The 16,081-nt window shown below is 42.0% G+C and overlaps 1 protein-coding gene across 6 annotated transcripts in view; it reads right to left on the bottom strand.

Annotated features, from left to right (window-relative positions):
- Positions 1-9,258: 9,258 nt before the first annotated feature.
- SOX5 (SRY-box transcription factor 5) overlaps positions 9,259-16,081 on the bottom strand; it is a 178,080-nt gene continuing 171,257 nt past the window's right edge. For all 6 annotated transcript variants that reach the window (XM_066590774.1, XM_066590773.1, XM_066590772.1 and 3 more), the window contains one exon: positions 9,259-13,622. In XM_066590774.1, the coding sequence (XP_066446871.1) occupies positions 13,322-13,622 (301 nt within the window). In that variant the 3' untranslated portion in view covers positions 9,259-13,321. The remainder of the gene's footprint in view (positions 13,623-16,081) is intronic.

Here is a 16,081-nt window from a genome sequence, read left to right on the forward strand (position 1 = left end):
GTTGCCCAATCGGAGCAGGGGCCCGAGAACAGTTCCTGGGAGTTGCAGCAGTGGACGGCGCAGAACTGTGGGTGGACGATAGATTGCTGGATGCACTTTCTGCCATCCACGACAGGAGCTGCTCACACTGCTCATTTTCTAATAAAGGTCTACCGCGTGGACCCATTAATTGTGCGATGAATGTGGGGACGCCAGAAACGTGCCTCTCTCCTAATCCCACAGCAGTCGGCTGCGATACACCTGGATCAGGAGCTCGGCCTGTGCCCACACCCTGACTTGGGCCTCCGCGTCCTTGGCCGCGTCCACGTCCTCTAGGCCTACCCCTACCCCTCAGCATGCTGTATTACCAGTAATGCAGAAACAGAACGCTGTAATTAAATGTGCCGCTTATTGGCCTGTGGTTGGAGGCTGACTTCGCTTACGGAACGCCAGGAAATAATTTTGCGCAAGCCTGCTGTAACACTTAGCTGGCTGCATATGAATTTGGAGAACTACTACACCCAGCAGAGACCCAGAACACTGAGGACAGTCACAGGCAGCCCAAATAGATTTTTTCCCCCAAATGTTTTTGCAAAGGCCCACTGCCTATATTCAATCAATATGTCTTCTGGCCCTGGAGTATTACTGCAGGGCGCAATGCTCTGCACGGCCGATATACCAAAAAAAAAAAATGTGCAACACTGCAAAAAGCAGCCTCCACAGTACTGCACACGGTTAGATGTGGCCCTAAGAAGGACCGTTGGGGTTCTTGAAGCCTAAAATACTCCTAACACTCTCCCTATAGCAGCTCCACCAAGATAGCACTTTCCCTAAAGTACGTCAGAACGCATCTGTGGCGAGCCGCGGGAGGGGCCGATTTATATACTCGGGTGACACCTGATCTCGCCAGCCACTCACTGCAGGGGGGTGGTATAGGGCTTGAACGTCGCAGGGGGAAGTTGTAATGCCTTCCCTGTCTTTCTATTGGCCAGAAAAGCGCGCCAACGTCTCAGAGATGAAAGTGAAAGTAACCCGAACATTGCGTGGTACTCGTCACAAGTAACGAGCATCTCGAACACGCTAATACTCGAACGAGTATCAAGCTCGGACGAGTACGTTCGCTCATCTGTAGATAAGAACAAAGATTTATTTAAAAAGTCCTCGCTGAATTCTTTACTTTTTTGCATTAGATAAAAACACTCCAGTCCTCCGGAGCTGCATTCTTAATTCTGCTGTCAATTCATGTGTTCAGGGTTCTTTTCAGGCATCTTTCTTTAGCAGGGCTTTTGTTACTCTGTCAGCGGTCATCAGTGATGATCTTCAGTCACGTATTTCACTTCATGTGCGCCATGTCGCTGCAGTTATTGTGCCTCTTGGTTCGCACCATCTTTCGGACATGTCATAAGACGCGCTAACATCCTATGCCAGCCACAACTGCTGATTGTTGGATGCCTCTTGGAGGAATTCACTTGAGAGAGACGTAGGGTGAAGAGCGAGAGATCCTTTTGATTTGACCAGCGCTAAACAAATGTGGTCAAAATTGTGCGTGTATGTGAAGTGATGTTTCGCTAATGGGGTGTGGCTAAAACCTGCTGCTGTACATGTACAACATGAGGTCCGTGTGTTTGGTTACGAGTCTGAGTGAACCCTTGCGCTGCAGGAGTAAGCGCTGCCAGGAGGGGCCTGGTGGCGCAGGGCTTTGCTCGCTGCTGGACCTCCGAGCAGCGACAGTGAATGCCGAGCCGCAGTTCTTCCATCTTTCCATCCATATTCATCACTGTCTTTGTCTGGTAGCCATTCATCCGTTTCTGGGGTCAGAATCGACGCGCGCTGATTGTGCGGCTGACGATGTCCATTCAGTCCTGACAAAGAGATGATATTGTGATGAGCGCAAAGAATAAAGCGGCGAGCGGAAGCCGACAACTTCTTTGAAGTCACCATCTTTTTCTCACGTTTTTCTCGGAGACTGAAACAATAATAAAACAATGGCCGGGGCGTCGGCGGTCGCTCCGTCGTCTTGTGATGTACGCGCTGTTTACCAGATAGGAGGCGCGCCTCCCTCCGCAGCTGTCACTCCTGTCTGCCGTTATAAGAAATATTATTATTAGAAGGATACAAAAACTTTCATCTTTATGTGAAGCTGTCATAAACGCCTGGATGGTTCTCCTCCCCGAGAGCGCGCTGACCCCGGATCCCCGCCCCCGCCCATTCTCACGTCAGTCTATCATGATGACACCAATTGAGAGAATTCATCAATCATCTCGAGGGAAAAAAATAAAACTTTCAATTTGTAAAGAAAGAAAAGAAATGAAACGCGACGCAGTTTACGATCATTTCAGCGGTCAGACAGCGCAGGCAGGAAAGGAATTAAAAGGAGGCGAATCCTCCAAGGGGCTCCGTGGAAAAGTTCTGCAACTTTCTAAGACTTTGTGGCAACCAGAACTGAAAACTATCTTGAACTAACAGCTGAGGGTTTGTTACAATGTATCCAGGCTAGAGAAGCCTCTGAACAGACTGATACATATTACCTGCACTGATACATTGTTACAACCCTCAGACTCCCGACAATGGATGATGCTTACCAGCATTTACATCTCAACTGATGAGATAATTAAAGGGGTATTTCCACAGGCCTCACCTCTCAGACCTGCAGCTGTAGCTAATTGTCGCATCCACCACCGCAGGCCGGCTGTATGACGCGGCTGGGGGTGTCGGCACTGGCAGCTCAGGACTTGTGGGAACAGCATATTGCTGGCCTGCTTGGCTGTTTCTGTAAGTCCTGACCACCCCAGCCATCGTGTTCAGCCAGGCCGGGGCAGAACTAGAGACGGGATGGTCCCAGAGGTCTTAGATGGGAATACCCCTTTAAGCTCCACCCAAATCCACCTAAGAACGTCCCTACAATGGCTTCCTAGTGCTGTTTCCTTGCAGTGCTGGGGTCCTGCCTTCGTATTTAATCAAGGGCAACATCTACACAGAGTTTGTATGTTCCCCCGTGTTTGCACTATTACTATTGGGACAACTATAGGGGGATGGGGTCACTATTAATACTGGGTCCACTAAGGGGCACTACTACTACTGGCACACTAAGGCTGGGTTCACACGGGGCGTATTTTCGGCGGAAATCTCGCGGTTTGGTCGCAGCAAAAACCGCAAGATTTCCACCAGGAGAACCGCCGTGGTTTAAGCCGCGGCGGCTTTGAAGCGGTCCGGCCGCATGCTTTTCCATTGCGGCCGGCTCTCCCATAGAGGAGAGCGCGGCCGTAACATAAATAAACAAAAAACCAAAAGTAAACAGACATGCTGCTTCTTTTGAAACCGCGGCTGCGGCGGCCGCAGCCGCGGTTTCAACCGGATTTACCGCAGCGGATTAGCCGTCCCGTGTGGACGAGGTTTCTGAGAAACCTCGTCCACATGGCTGGCTAATCCCGAGATTTACGGCCGCGGGCGGATCTGCTGCGGCAAAACCGCGGCAAATCCGCCCTGTGTGAATCCAGCCTAATGGGGGCACTATTACTACTGTGGCCACTATGGAGGTCACTATTAATAATGAGGCCACTATAGAGAGCGCTATTTCTACTGGGGATACTATGGGGGTTACTTTTACTACTGGGGCCACTATTAAGGTCCCTATTATTACTATTGGCACCACTATAGGGGTCTCTATAACTAATGGGGCCACTATGAAGGGTCACTATTACTACTGGGGCTACTATGGAGAGCCTTATTACTACTAGGGCCACTAAAAGGGATACTATTACTACTGGGGCCATTATAGGGTTCACTATTACTACTGGGGCTACTATGAGGGTCACTATTACTATTAGTGGGACCACTATAGGGGTCCCAGTGACTACTGGGGCCTTATTTACTACTGGAAACACTAATGGAGTCCCTATTACTACCGGGGCCACTATGGGAGCCACCATTACTATAGGGAATATTATGGGGGTCACTATTACAATTGGGGACACTAATGGGTCAAAATTACTACTGGGGGCTACTATGGGGGTCACTATTACTACTAGTGCCACAATTACTACTGAGACAGCTATGGGAGACAGTATAACTTTTTTGTGGGGGGAGGGGACGGGGGGACACCCCATTTCAGACTTCGCCTTAGGCAGCAAAAAGGCTTGCTGCACCCCTGCTTATGCCAGCTATGAGCAGGCTTAGGTTTCTGCTATAATATACGTCAGTTTCTGGCATCCATTGTAGTAAATGTGATGGCTGTGGATAGCCATGCCTCCGAACTCTAGGCCCTGCCCACTTTTTGAAAAACTGGTGTTGCTCTATGTAAAAGCTCAAAAAGTTGCAATTTTGATGCATGCACTACAATTACAACTTTTGCATGCCAGCGTGCGCCGTGTGACGTGTTCAGACATCTTTTACACCGACTGTGATAGTTTTGTGAGCATATGCAAACGAATGAAGGAATAATCCTCCACAGCGCCACTTACTGGAAGCAGAAATATTAACCCTCTGGACTCAACGTCTATAGACAAGGGATTGAAAAATGTTACAAATTTGCTAAAAATGCGTGCAAGAAATTGATGGATACGTACGGCAGCCATGAGATGGTGGAAGAAGAGCGGCCATGTTTAGTGATACCCATCGGATTGGTCTGCCATGTCAGCTATTATGGACCTTTTTGCATAATTTTCAACAATTTATAAAACCATCTAATGATCCAAAAAGTAGATTAGAAAGTTGCGGAACTATTTTTCCATTGTTTTATGATTGTTCTTTTTCCATTGAAAATACTTTACAAAAATGTTTAGTTGTTCCATAAAGGATCATTATTTTCTTAGGACTCCGGCATTTTATAGGTTAAAGAGTCACAGACGAGCGACTGTAACTGGACTGGAAAACAAAAGTGTTCTGCAGTATTATCAATAATGAGCTACAACTGGTCAATCGCAGGGGAGTGACTGGGGGAGGGGCAAGATTGAGGACAGCCCCTGAAGACCCGTAGAAACATGAAAAGGTAAAAACTGTCTATGGTTACAATTTGTACAGAATGGCCCCTTTATTAGGGCCCCTGGCTTTTTATTATAGATCTGGCCCTTTATTAGAGCCCAATGACCCTCTCACGATTAGCGCATCCCTATATGGAAATTCTCCCCGTGACCCTGAAGTGCGACATGAAATCACGTGACAAGTTTTCAGTGGATCCGTTTCAGTGTGAATCCATATTGGAATGGAAAATCCAGCGATCTGAGCGATTTCCGGCACGGTCATCGGTGCTAGACTAGCCGGGGTCTCACTGCCAAATGAGCGGGGGTTTCTCATGTAATAGTGGGGAGAGAATACCAAGAATGGCGCGATCAAGGAAAACATCCAGCGAAAGGGTCAAAGGGGAATGTCAGGAATCGTTCTGATGAAGAGGTGCTGCAGAGTCAAAGGAATACAACGCTGGAGCTCCAACTAATGTTTCCGAACGCACAACTCGCTGTTTCTTGGCACGGATGGGGTATAACCGCGGACGACCAGTTCTAGTCAGGTGAAACTCCAGTGGACATCAGAGTGCAAAAAATTGTATCACTGAGCAGCGGAAAAACATCTTCTAATCAGATGGATCCAGAGTTCTGTTGCTCTGTGCTGATGGGAGGTCAGAATTTGGCGCAAGCAGTCTGAATCGACGACCTCTTCCTATCAGTTGATCAGAACATGTCAGCACCCCCATCTAATCTGCAGCAAATACAAGCTTCCTGTCCGCAGGGGCCGATATTCCTGCAGAACGATTTCATAACCCAGTGGAATCTACACTACGAGGAAATACTGCGGTTCTGAAGAGTAAAGGGGTCCAATGCGCTACTAGATGGGGGCTAATAGGGGGCCGCTCAGGCCTTGTTACATAACACAGGAAGATGTTTTTGTAAGAGTGTTTTATTATATAAACGATTGCTTCATAGAAAATGTTCATTTTTTTGTACTTTCTCCTTTGAGATAAATCCCCGGCAGATCTAATAAATATCACTGGCAGGGTTGGGGTAACAGCACAATGATCCCGCACATGGTCTCACTAATCCCAGTCCGCTGCCCCCTCCCCCGCCTCCCCCTCCATTAGGATGCTCCATCTCTTTTATTTACAAAGTTACATTTCTGCAGACATTACAAATGGACACATAATGGCGTTAATTATACAACGTGTCTATTCTACGACGAGACCAAGAACACGACGAGGACTGTTCTTTCAATGAACTACTCAGCTCAAAAACAAAGAGCATGTCAATTCCGGCTATAGGGATGAAAAGGCGAGTGTCAGCTCATGGGGCTAATGGACTGCAGCCCATTGTGAGAAGGGGACTTAATCATGATTGTGTATCACTGTGTATCTTCTATTACAACCTTCTATGAGACACTTCCGCAGCTTAGAACCAGCAGGACATCATGTACGCGGGGCGCCCTCAGGCCCGGGAAAGGGTTGATTCGTTTGTGAATCCCAAAAACATCAGTTCCACCAATTCAGCCCAAATGCAGGAAGATCTGCAAATTTTTGAAAAACAAAATGTGCGGGTGGTTTCGTTGGATTGTGAGCTCCCTGGTCTAGACTGAACATCTGTTTATATAGAGCAAGGGGCAGAAAGGACGAGAATACAATGTTTGTATTGTTAGATTTTATTTTCTTTACTTTCCTTTATACTTTTTGTATTTTTTTTACTCATTTCCCCCCACTTATGTGACGGAACGTATTTTTGTAGTCTGGTGTGAGCGATTATCAGATGGACTCCTCTCAGGAGAATTCCCACATTACACAAGTGCATCCGCAGCCTTCCAGTGATGTGACCTGAAGTTAGCGAAACGCGTGGGTTCTTTTCTTTTGGATTCCTCGAGACGCTTCTCCCGGCAGCTGCGCCGTCACCTACCTCAGTGGGGTTTATTATGCCTTTTCGTAGCTGCTTCCCTGAACAGTAACCGACTTAATCAGACCACCTGCTCCAGAAGTCCAAATAATTCAGTGTATTCAAAAAATTAAGGCAATTCATCGCAAATCATGTTCATCTTCTGCATTTCAGCTGCTGAGGTTTTTTTTTCGTTTCGTGCCTCATACATAATGTAAAATATAAAAACATGTTCTAAATAACAGGAAATGGTGAATGACGAGGACAAAGATTCATCATCCATCGGAGAATGGGATTATCTCAGCCCCTCGCAGCCGGCAGGGATCTGCCACAACTTCCACCGCTGGATTTTAGAAATTGAAAACCAAATTTTTGTGCTGCTTCAACATTAACTATAACGGGCGGGGAGCCATTTATTGCTATCTGTAGAGCGCCAACAAACGCACATCCCCAAACCAAGCCTATTGCCGGGAAGACTGACGCTGGTCTGGGTTTTGTCGTATCCTTGGGTGCTACATCGGAACACGCTGCGTATCAGCAGAGCCTATTATCACTCAAGGTCATCAAAAACAAACAAAAAAAACCCCTTGGCCTTGTGTTTTTGTGAAAGGGGGGGGGGGGGGGGTATGGAAAAATTAAACATAGGGCTCCTCTAGGCTACTTGGAAGTAAGTAGTGACAGTAAGCAATATGAGTGTAGATCTCCTCCATAGACCTCCCGGTGCCCATAGGGGGCCACGTCTACTGCACTTACCAGCTTGAGGGAAATGACATGTAATTAGAACCCCAACAATATTAACGGGTGGGAAATTATTTGATTCAAGAGCGTCTATAGAACTGAGTTACTCTTCCGTCCTTCATCTGGGAGTGGGTTAAATATTTGGCTTACAATATGCTGAGAAACCATAGTATAAGCATAAGCAATACATGTCTCTCCGGTGTGGCTCACTATGCACAATTATGTGACCTGCGCTTTTATGAACCTACATGCAATACTCAGCAGCTCCCCTGGTGGTTGGTGCATGAATTCCACATTATCAGTATGTTGTACCTATGAGGTCCCTATTCCCTTATAGTCATGAAGTTTATCTGCACCCTGCTGGGTACTGTTATTTTATCTGACTCGTCACACAATACGGCCACTGTAGCCCTTTAAACGAGAGCGGATATGTGAGATTAGTGCTTGTTTAAATGGCCTTCGCACAGGCGGATGCCGGCTGTATCAGAGGTGATCCATCGTTAATACTATTGTTTGGCTCCAGTACAGTATTATCAGTCACCCGTGCAGATGCGCTGCCCATCGTTTTTTACGCAGCATAAACTAAACAATCAGCTGACAAACGAGCGCTTGCGCCTTTATCGGCTAATTATTTGCACTTTTACATGACTCAACAATCAGGGAAATTATTCTTTTAGCCAATGTTCATGCCCGATTGTTGGGCCGCATTAGGAACCTTTCACGGGGAATTGTTCTGTAAGACGCAGCGCCGCACGGCTAAATGTGGACATGGATTCAAAATTGCTGATGGTATTAAATAATTTTCAATTCTGCATTAAAATTCACACCATAGAAGTGAGGGTTTTGGGGCAAATTCTGCTGCATGCTGCGGAACAATTCCACCCATGTGAGGTCACCGATCCTGCAAGGGTTCCTACAACTCACATAGGCCCATTTACTCTTGGTGTTATTGGTAGATATAGCAAAGTTTGATAAAAGTAAAAAAAAATCTATATGTAGAATTTAAAATTCTAGAAAATTCACAACTATATTCCATCGGTTTGGGCTGTAGCTGAAGTGACCCTTTACAGTTAAAAGTTTAGATTGGATTTTATTTGTAACAGCATCTGAAAAATACATTAAAAAGTAAAATATTTGTCAGATAAAAATGACAAAAACTGTAAAGCAAGCAAAAAAAAAATAAATTTATATCTATATATATATATCTCATTAAGAAATATAGAACTATGCCAGGGATGTCAAGGCTATAAAATCCAGGTCACAATATTCTCCGGCCATCGTGAAATGTGACATAATTAAAAGAAAAAAAATATGAAGAATTGAAACAATATAAATAAAATGAAAAGAAACAAAATGCAGAAAACTAAAATCAAAAGTTAAAGCAATAAAAAATAAAACCACAAAAACGTAAAAAATAAAAACAACAAATAAAATGCATAAAGTTCATTGAAAAAAAAAAAAAAGTACGAGAATATCTAAAAAAAGAAACTGCATAAAACTAATTGAAGAACGAAAGAAATTTTGTAGGTTCCCTAAAGAAAATGTATGAAATGGATTGTATTAATCGTATGCACTGTGGAGCGACTGGGAGGTGGCGGTGATGTCAGCATTGTCTGCGTTCTAGAGATGTCAGTGTCTCCTCTCGTATGTCGGATACATTTCCAGAAGCTTGAAATAAAACTCGCGCACACGGGGCAGCTATGAACACATCTGTTGTTTTATTGGTGCCTTGCAGGGCAGTAATACTGAAAAAGGGAAACGCAGAAACCAGGATGTCTGAAACGCACATTTTTTTTAAGAGTACAATAAATCCTCTTTTTTTCCATTTTTGTGGCATGACTGATAAACAAAAAAAAAAAACATGAAAATATACAACTTATATTACACTATGTGTTATGAACAAAATAGAAATCTATTACTCTATGTTATATTTACATACTTATTTCTTAGTAAATTTCAAGTGAGATGGTAATTTGCACGTACTTCGCTTGGAGCTCCAGGCATTGATTGTCATTTCTTTCTCGTCTACACCCAAAAGAATTGTTTTGTTTCAGTGAACTAATGGGTAAAACTACAAATTCAGCCAGCAACCGAAATGCAAATACAAAAAAGTACATTAATATTATTATTCGTTTCCTAACATAAATACACAACGCAACAAGATTTGTTTTTATTCCAAAATGTTATAACCAAGAAAATCTGCAAAAAGAGAAAAAAAAAAAAAAAAAAGCCATAAATAAGGATGTAATATCTGGGTCATCGTAGAATAATACAATTCATGGGGGTTCATATATTTTTCCATGATTTAGGATTACATCTGCTGTACCGTTTCGGTTCTTTTTTTTTTTTTTTCAGATTCAACCGTTTTTTTTTTTCATCGAATGTAGAAAACATAATTCCGTTCTGTTCATCTATAGAATCTCACAGAGAACGGGGGATTCCAAGGACAGAGGCGGAAACCATGATTCAAAGTACAGAAGAGCGCGACTAACAGAAGGAAACAGGAAATTAAATAACAATCATTAAAGTTACTAATAAAAAGGAAAACAAAATGTACAGAATCTTTTTTTTTTCTTCAAAAACATAAAATCTTTAAAAAGACAAAAATTCAGCATTTTCAGAACCGGCCCCAAAACCGAGTCACACTGAGGTAACATTTATACAGCAAGTTTCTGTGGCTTAATGTTGGAATTTTTTTTTTTTTCCAAAAAAAGAAAAAACAGCAAGTACGACTTTTGGACTTTGCTTAAAACTTTATTACCAATTTAGTAAAAAAAAAATGTAAAGGGGTAATATTTAATATTTTCTGAGGGTCTTATTTTGAGACTGAGGGGGGTTGTTACACTTCTGATTAAATGCATCGGTCAATGTGATTACAATAAAGGTCACCGCGGCTCCTAACAGCCACCAGGACTGCGCAGCGATTATAGACCGATACTGAGCATTTTCACATTTTACAGGAGATTTTATCTATTTTTTTTTTGTCAATTTGGTAAATGTATTTTTGTAATATTTGTGATCTGTAGTTTTACTGACACTTTAATAATAAAAAAAAGACCTAAAAATATTCCTTACATGAAAAAACAATCAGAAGATATTTCTATTTATCCAAGAGGAGTTTGTAAAAAAACTGCAGTATGACATAAATACAATTTAATAGGTCAAGGTGTATAAAATGCTGTTGCTTTATAGAGCCCCCCCCCCGGTGAGCCTGGGTCTACGATGGCTGCTCACCGATGGTCGGGTCAATGTTGACTTTTCAAGAGAAATAGAGGCGAGTGGAAAATCAATGCTCGGGGTTCGCGGCTGTTTATGTGCCAATCTCACTGGCAAAGTTTCTTAACAAAATTAACTTTTGGCAAGAAATTGTAAACCGCGGCCAAGAAAAACAAGGATCACAGAGAATGGCCAAGATGTGATCTGTAGCCCTATAGAAGAATAACTGTTGCCCCGTGTTTTGTTTGGCCTCTCCCGTGGCCGCCTTGGTGGCAACTACCTGGAGCTTAAACAAAGTATTTTTGTAGCCCGGAGTCCCGTACTCATACAGAGCGCATTTAACATGACGGCAATTAAAGCGTCCAGCAAAATGTGAGACAGACGCGCGAGTCAGAAAAAAGTGGGAAACAAAAAACATTTTTTTTCACATTCTGCACATAAATAATATAGCAAACAAGACAAAAAAAACGCACAAAGGTCTCGCTGTCCAAAGAGTGTCAGATATGGAAATGGCCGACGCTGCGAGGAAATACGTCCGGCGTGAAAAGGGCAAATTCTAAGCAAAGTTCTTTGTACACTGAAAAAAAAAATCCAACATTGCCTGACAGAGAGCGATCATTGTAGACTGCAGAGGGTTAAAAAGTGATAATATAAATTTTTATAATATATCTAGACAGAATAAAGTAAAAAATACCCAAGGAATAAAATAAATTATCCATAATTTACTCATCCGGGAAGAGCGCAACATCGCGAATCCTTATAGCATCACTAATGAGAAGCGGAAGAAACAATCCTCCAAACAGAAAAGATAGAAACCGACATGCACGATACATCGATTCCTCCGCCGGCGGCCCTGCCACGCGAGCCGCCACCTGAAGAAGCTAAACAAAGCTCTACATTTTCAGGTTTCCCAGAGGAAGCGAGTTTATTCCGTCACCATCTTCAAAAAGTTTTAGACCTTTTTGTTTCCAGCAGGCAAAAGTATTGAAATGTTTTAAGCCATTTATGCAATCTCCCTAACTTAAAGAGGTCAATCTGAAAAAATCTGGGTGGGATGAGGGATGGGGGTTGGGGGGTTCGGCGAGGTGTGATGGGAATTTGCTCAACAAACTCCCTACAAGACATGACGTAACTACTGAATCTGAGTGCGGGGAACATTTCAGCATCGTTTTCCTGTTTGTGTTGGGACTTTCTTTGCAGAATCGAGAATGGCTGTAATCCAGGAGAATCCAAAAAGTTGCAGAAAAATCAACACGAAGAATCCATAAACTGCCCTCCGGGGCGGTGTCCAATCAGGGCTTCTGTATTCCTTAACTTTTTGTCTAAAACATTGACAACATTTTGTAGAATTGTCTCAAGGAAATTAAAACGTTTCTATTTTTTTTTCCTTTTTTCTATAAAGCCTCAAAGGCAACAAAAGGGGTCACAAAAATAAAACCTTGTGGCCTAATTGGACGTTGTCTTGTAAGCGCTAATATATTTATATAAAAAAGTTTTTACAATTTAAAAACTTGCTATTTTTTTTTTTCCAAAATCTAATTTTCTTTCTTTTTTTTTTCTTCTCTTTGCTAGATATTTGAAGTGCAAAATATTCATTAAAGGCTTCTTAAAGTCTGCTGACGAGGAGGAGATGGGATTTGATCCCATGTTAAGCATGATACAAACATATCATCCGTCTCCTGACACGCTCGCACTCACACAAAAAGTCATCATTTTTTTTCTCTAGTTTCTTGTGTCTCTCACCTGAGAACCGCGACTACAGTTTCTGTTCAAAAAAAAAAAAAAAAAAAATATATAAAAAGTCACTCTTACCGACGGTCAGTTCTTATAAGAGATTGTCTAAGACGTAACACTGTCCTAACGTTAAGACGGAGCAAAAACAGCAGAATATTCAGCACAAATTTGGCACTTGCTAAAAAAAAACCCCATGATATGCAACGGGTGAGGATTGGATGAAGGAGGGTTGGGTGTCCACACATGGCAGTCCTTTGGATCCGCCCACAACACTGAGATATAAAGGAAGGGGAGGAGTCGGCCAGGAGCATCTTTTTGTTAGGTGCATTACCAAAAAAAAAATTGTTAAAAAATTTAAAAAAAAATCTTATTCCTCTTTAAACTTTAGCACAAAACGACAAAACACATTCACAAGCCACTTGTTGGCACTGTGTACCTGAGTGAGAATTTCTAGAACATTTCCGAACAAACAGCCATAAAGTTTTTTAAAATTTTTTTTCTTTCTTTAATATGAAAAAAAAAAAAAAAAAAAAAAGTTTGAAGGGTAAGACGTCAGTGCGAAGCAGCTGATTTACTGGCATGTTTTTTTTACCCATAGCTTATCCCATTCTTCTGGTGGAAATCTTCTTGTCTTTTGCTTTTTCCATTTCAACCACCTCGGTTGACTGGTTTGGCGTCGATGTCCCAGCTCGTGACAGAGAACAGTTTGAAGTAACAGTCAGTGTATTTGTAGCCGGCACACCGCTGATACGGGTGAGTTGGGTTGGCTTTGAAAAGTCCGTATAAGTTCACGCTCTCCCCACCCGCTATCAGTTGGTCTGCTCCGCGCTGTGATGTTCACTGTCGCTACCGTAATCCACGTCTGGGTCGTCCTCCTCATCGTACTCATCGTACATTTCGCCGTTGATATCGTCGTTTGGAGCCTCCTCCTTGATGTGGGGCTCATCTACTTTCAAGCTGTAAGTGCTTTGGATGACTTGCATGCCTGGTTCAGGGCTACTAGAGACACTCGAATGTTCAGACGGTAAATGAGGTGATGGCATTCCTGCCATAGCTATGGCTCCGGGGTAAACAACACCCGTCGGCGTGATCGGGATCTGTGCTTGTTGGCTGCAGAATGAAAGGAAAACAAATATGATGAGAGATGAATGTGAGAGAGATAGATATGGGATAGATAGATAGATAGACAATGAGATAGATAGACAATGAGATAGATATGAGATAGATAGATATGAGATAGATAGATATGAGATAGATAGATATGAGATAGATAGATAGATATGAGATAGATAGATAGATATGAGATAGATAGATAGATATGAGATAGATAGATAGATATGAGATAGATAGATAGATATGAGATAGATAGATAGATAGATATGAGATAGATAGTTAGATATGGAATCGATCGATAGATAGATATGCGATCGATAGATAGATATGCAATCGATAGATAGATATGCGATAGATAGATATGCGATCGATAGATAGATATGCGATCGATAGATAGATATGCGATCGATAGATAGATATGCGATCGATAGATAGATATGCGATCGATAGATAGATATGCGATCGATAGATAGATATGCGATCGATAGATAGATATGCGATCGATAGATAGATGAGCGATAGATAGATATGCGATCGATAGATAGATATGCGATCGATAGATAGATATGCGATCGATAGATAGATATGCGATCGATAGATAGATATGCGATCGATAGATAGATATGCGATCGATAGATAGATATGCGATCGATAGATAGATATGCGATCGATAGATAGATGAGCGATAGATAGATATGCGATCGATAGATAGATATGCGATCGATAGATAGATATGGGATCGATAGATAGATATGGGATCGATAGATAGATATGGGATCGATAGATAGATATGGGATCGATAGATAGATATGGGATCGATAGATAGATATGGGATCGATAGATATGCGATCGATAGATATGCGATCGATAGATAGATATGCGATCGATAGATAGATATGCGATCGATAGATAGATATGCGATCGATAGATAGATATGCGATCGATAGATAGATATGCGATCGATAGATATGCGAGCGATAGATAGATATGCCATCGATAGATAGATATGCGATCGATAGATAGATATGGGATCGATAGATAGATATGGGATCGATAGATAGATATGGGATCGATAGATAGATATGGGATCGATAGATAGATATGGGATCGATATATAGATATGGGATCGATAGATAGATATGGGATCGATAGATATGCGATAGATAAGCGATGGATAGATAAGCGATGGATAGATATGTGATGGATAGATATGCGATGGATAGATATGCGATGGATAGATATGCGATGGATAGATATGCGATGGATAGATATGCGATGGATAGATATGCGATAGATAGACATGAGATCGATAGACATGAGATCGATAGACATGAGATCGATAGACATGAGATCGATAGACATGAGATCGATAGATATGAGATCGATAGATAGATATGAGATCGATAGATAGATAGATAGATATGAGATAGATAGATAGATATGAGATAGATAGATAGATATGAGATAGATAGATAGATATGAGATAGATAGATAGATATGAGATAGATAGATATGAGATAGATAGATAGATAGATATGAGATAGATATTAGATAGATATATATGCGATAGATAGATATGCGATAGATAGATATGCGATAGATATGAGATAGATAGATATGAGATCGATATGAGATCGATAGACATGAGATCGATAGACATGAGATCGATAGACATTGATCCCAGCGGTTGCACATGCTGTGCTGTGTGGGAAAGGTTGAAGGGTGCTATCAGATATCACATCCGATTCCAGTACTATGTTACAGCTCTCTTTAGTGATCTGGGCAGCAAACTAAGTCAGCTTTAGTGTTCAGTCACTGCAATTGAGCCAAAGTATCTAGCTCTTTTGACTTAGACTAACCTAAAGCTGCACTAAGGACACTAATGATAACACAGTTTATCAATGGGCTCATAATATTAGGCCCAACTGTGTTTATGACCGCCTATATAAAAACATTTCAAGTAGCTGTGTAACATCTGTTAGCTACTTACTGATGGTTTATAAACAAACATCAGGGACAGCTACACAGAAGTACCCCAGTAAGTTACTAGAATAATTTATGGAATAAGATCACACTGATGACCATTAGTCTAACAGAGTCACAGTGAAGATACATACATCAGTTGGATACCAGTCCGTGTATTATCGTAACCACATGATTCCTGAGTGATATCATTAATGTGGTTAGAGATTTAGCTCGGATGGCATCCGTTAACCATGATTAAACCTAAATCAATCTGGGCTGGATACTTCAAGTACTGAGCTGAAACCAACTAATATCATAATTCAGACCATTTGCAACACAAGTATCATCAAATTTTGGGGAAAAGAAAACTCCCGTACTATATAAAAATCCACAAGAAAAAAAAGGGAGTTTTTGATAAGTGATTAATACATCCTCACTATCCATCATCAAAGTGGACCTATTTCTGTAATATACTGTCTCCCCATCCTGAT

The sequence above is a fragment of the Eleutherodactylus coqui genome, chromosome 2, assembly GCF_035609145.1.
Source record: "Eleutherodactylus coqui strain aEleCoq1 chromosome 2, aEleCoq1.hap1, whole genome shotgun sequence".
In the NCBI taxonomy this organism is placed as follows: Eukaryota; Metazoa; Chordata; class Amphibia; order Anura; family Eleutherodactylidae; genus Eleutherodactylus; species Eleutherodactylus coqui.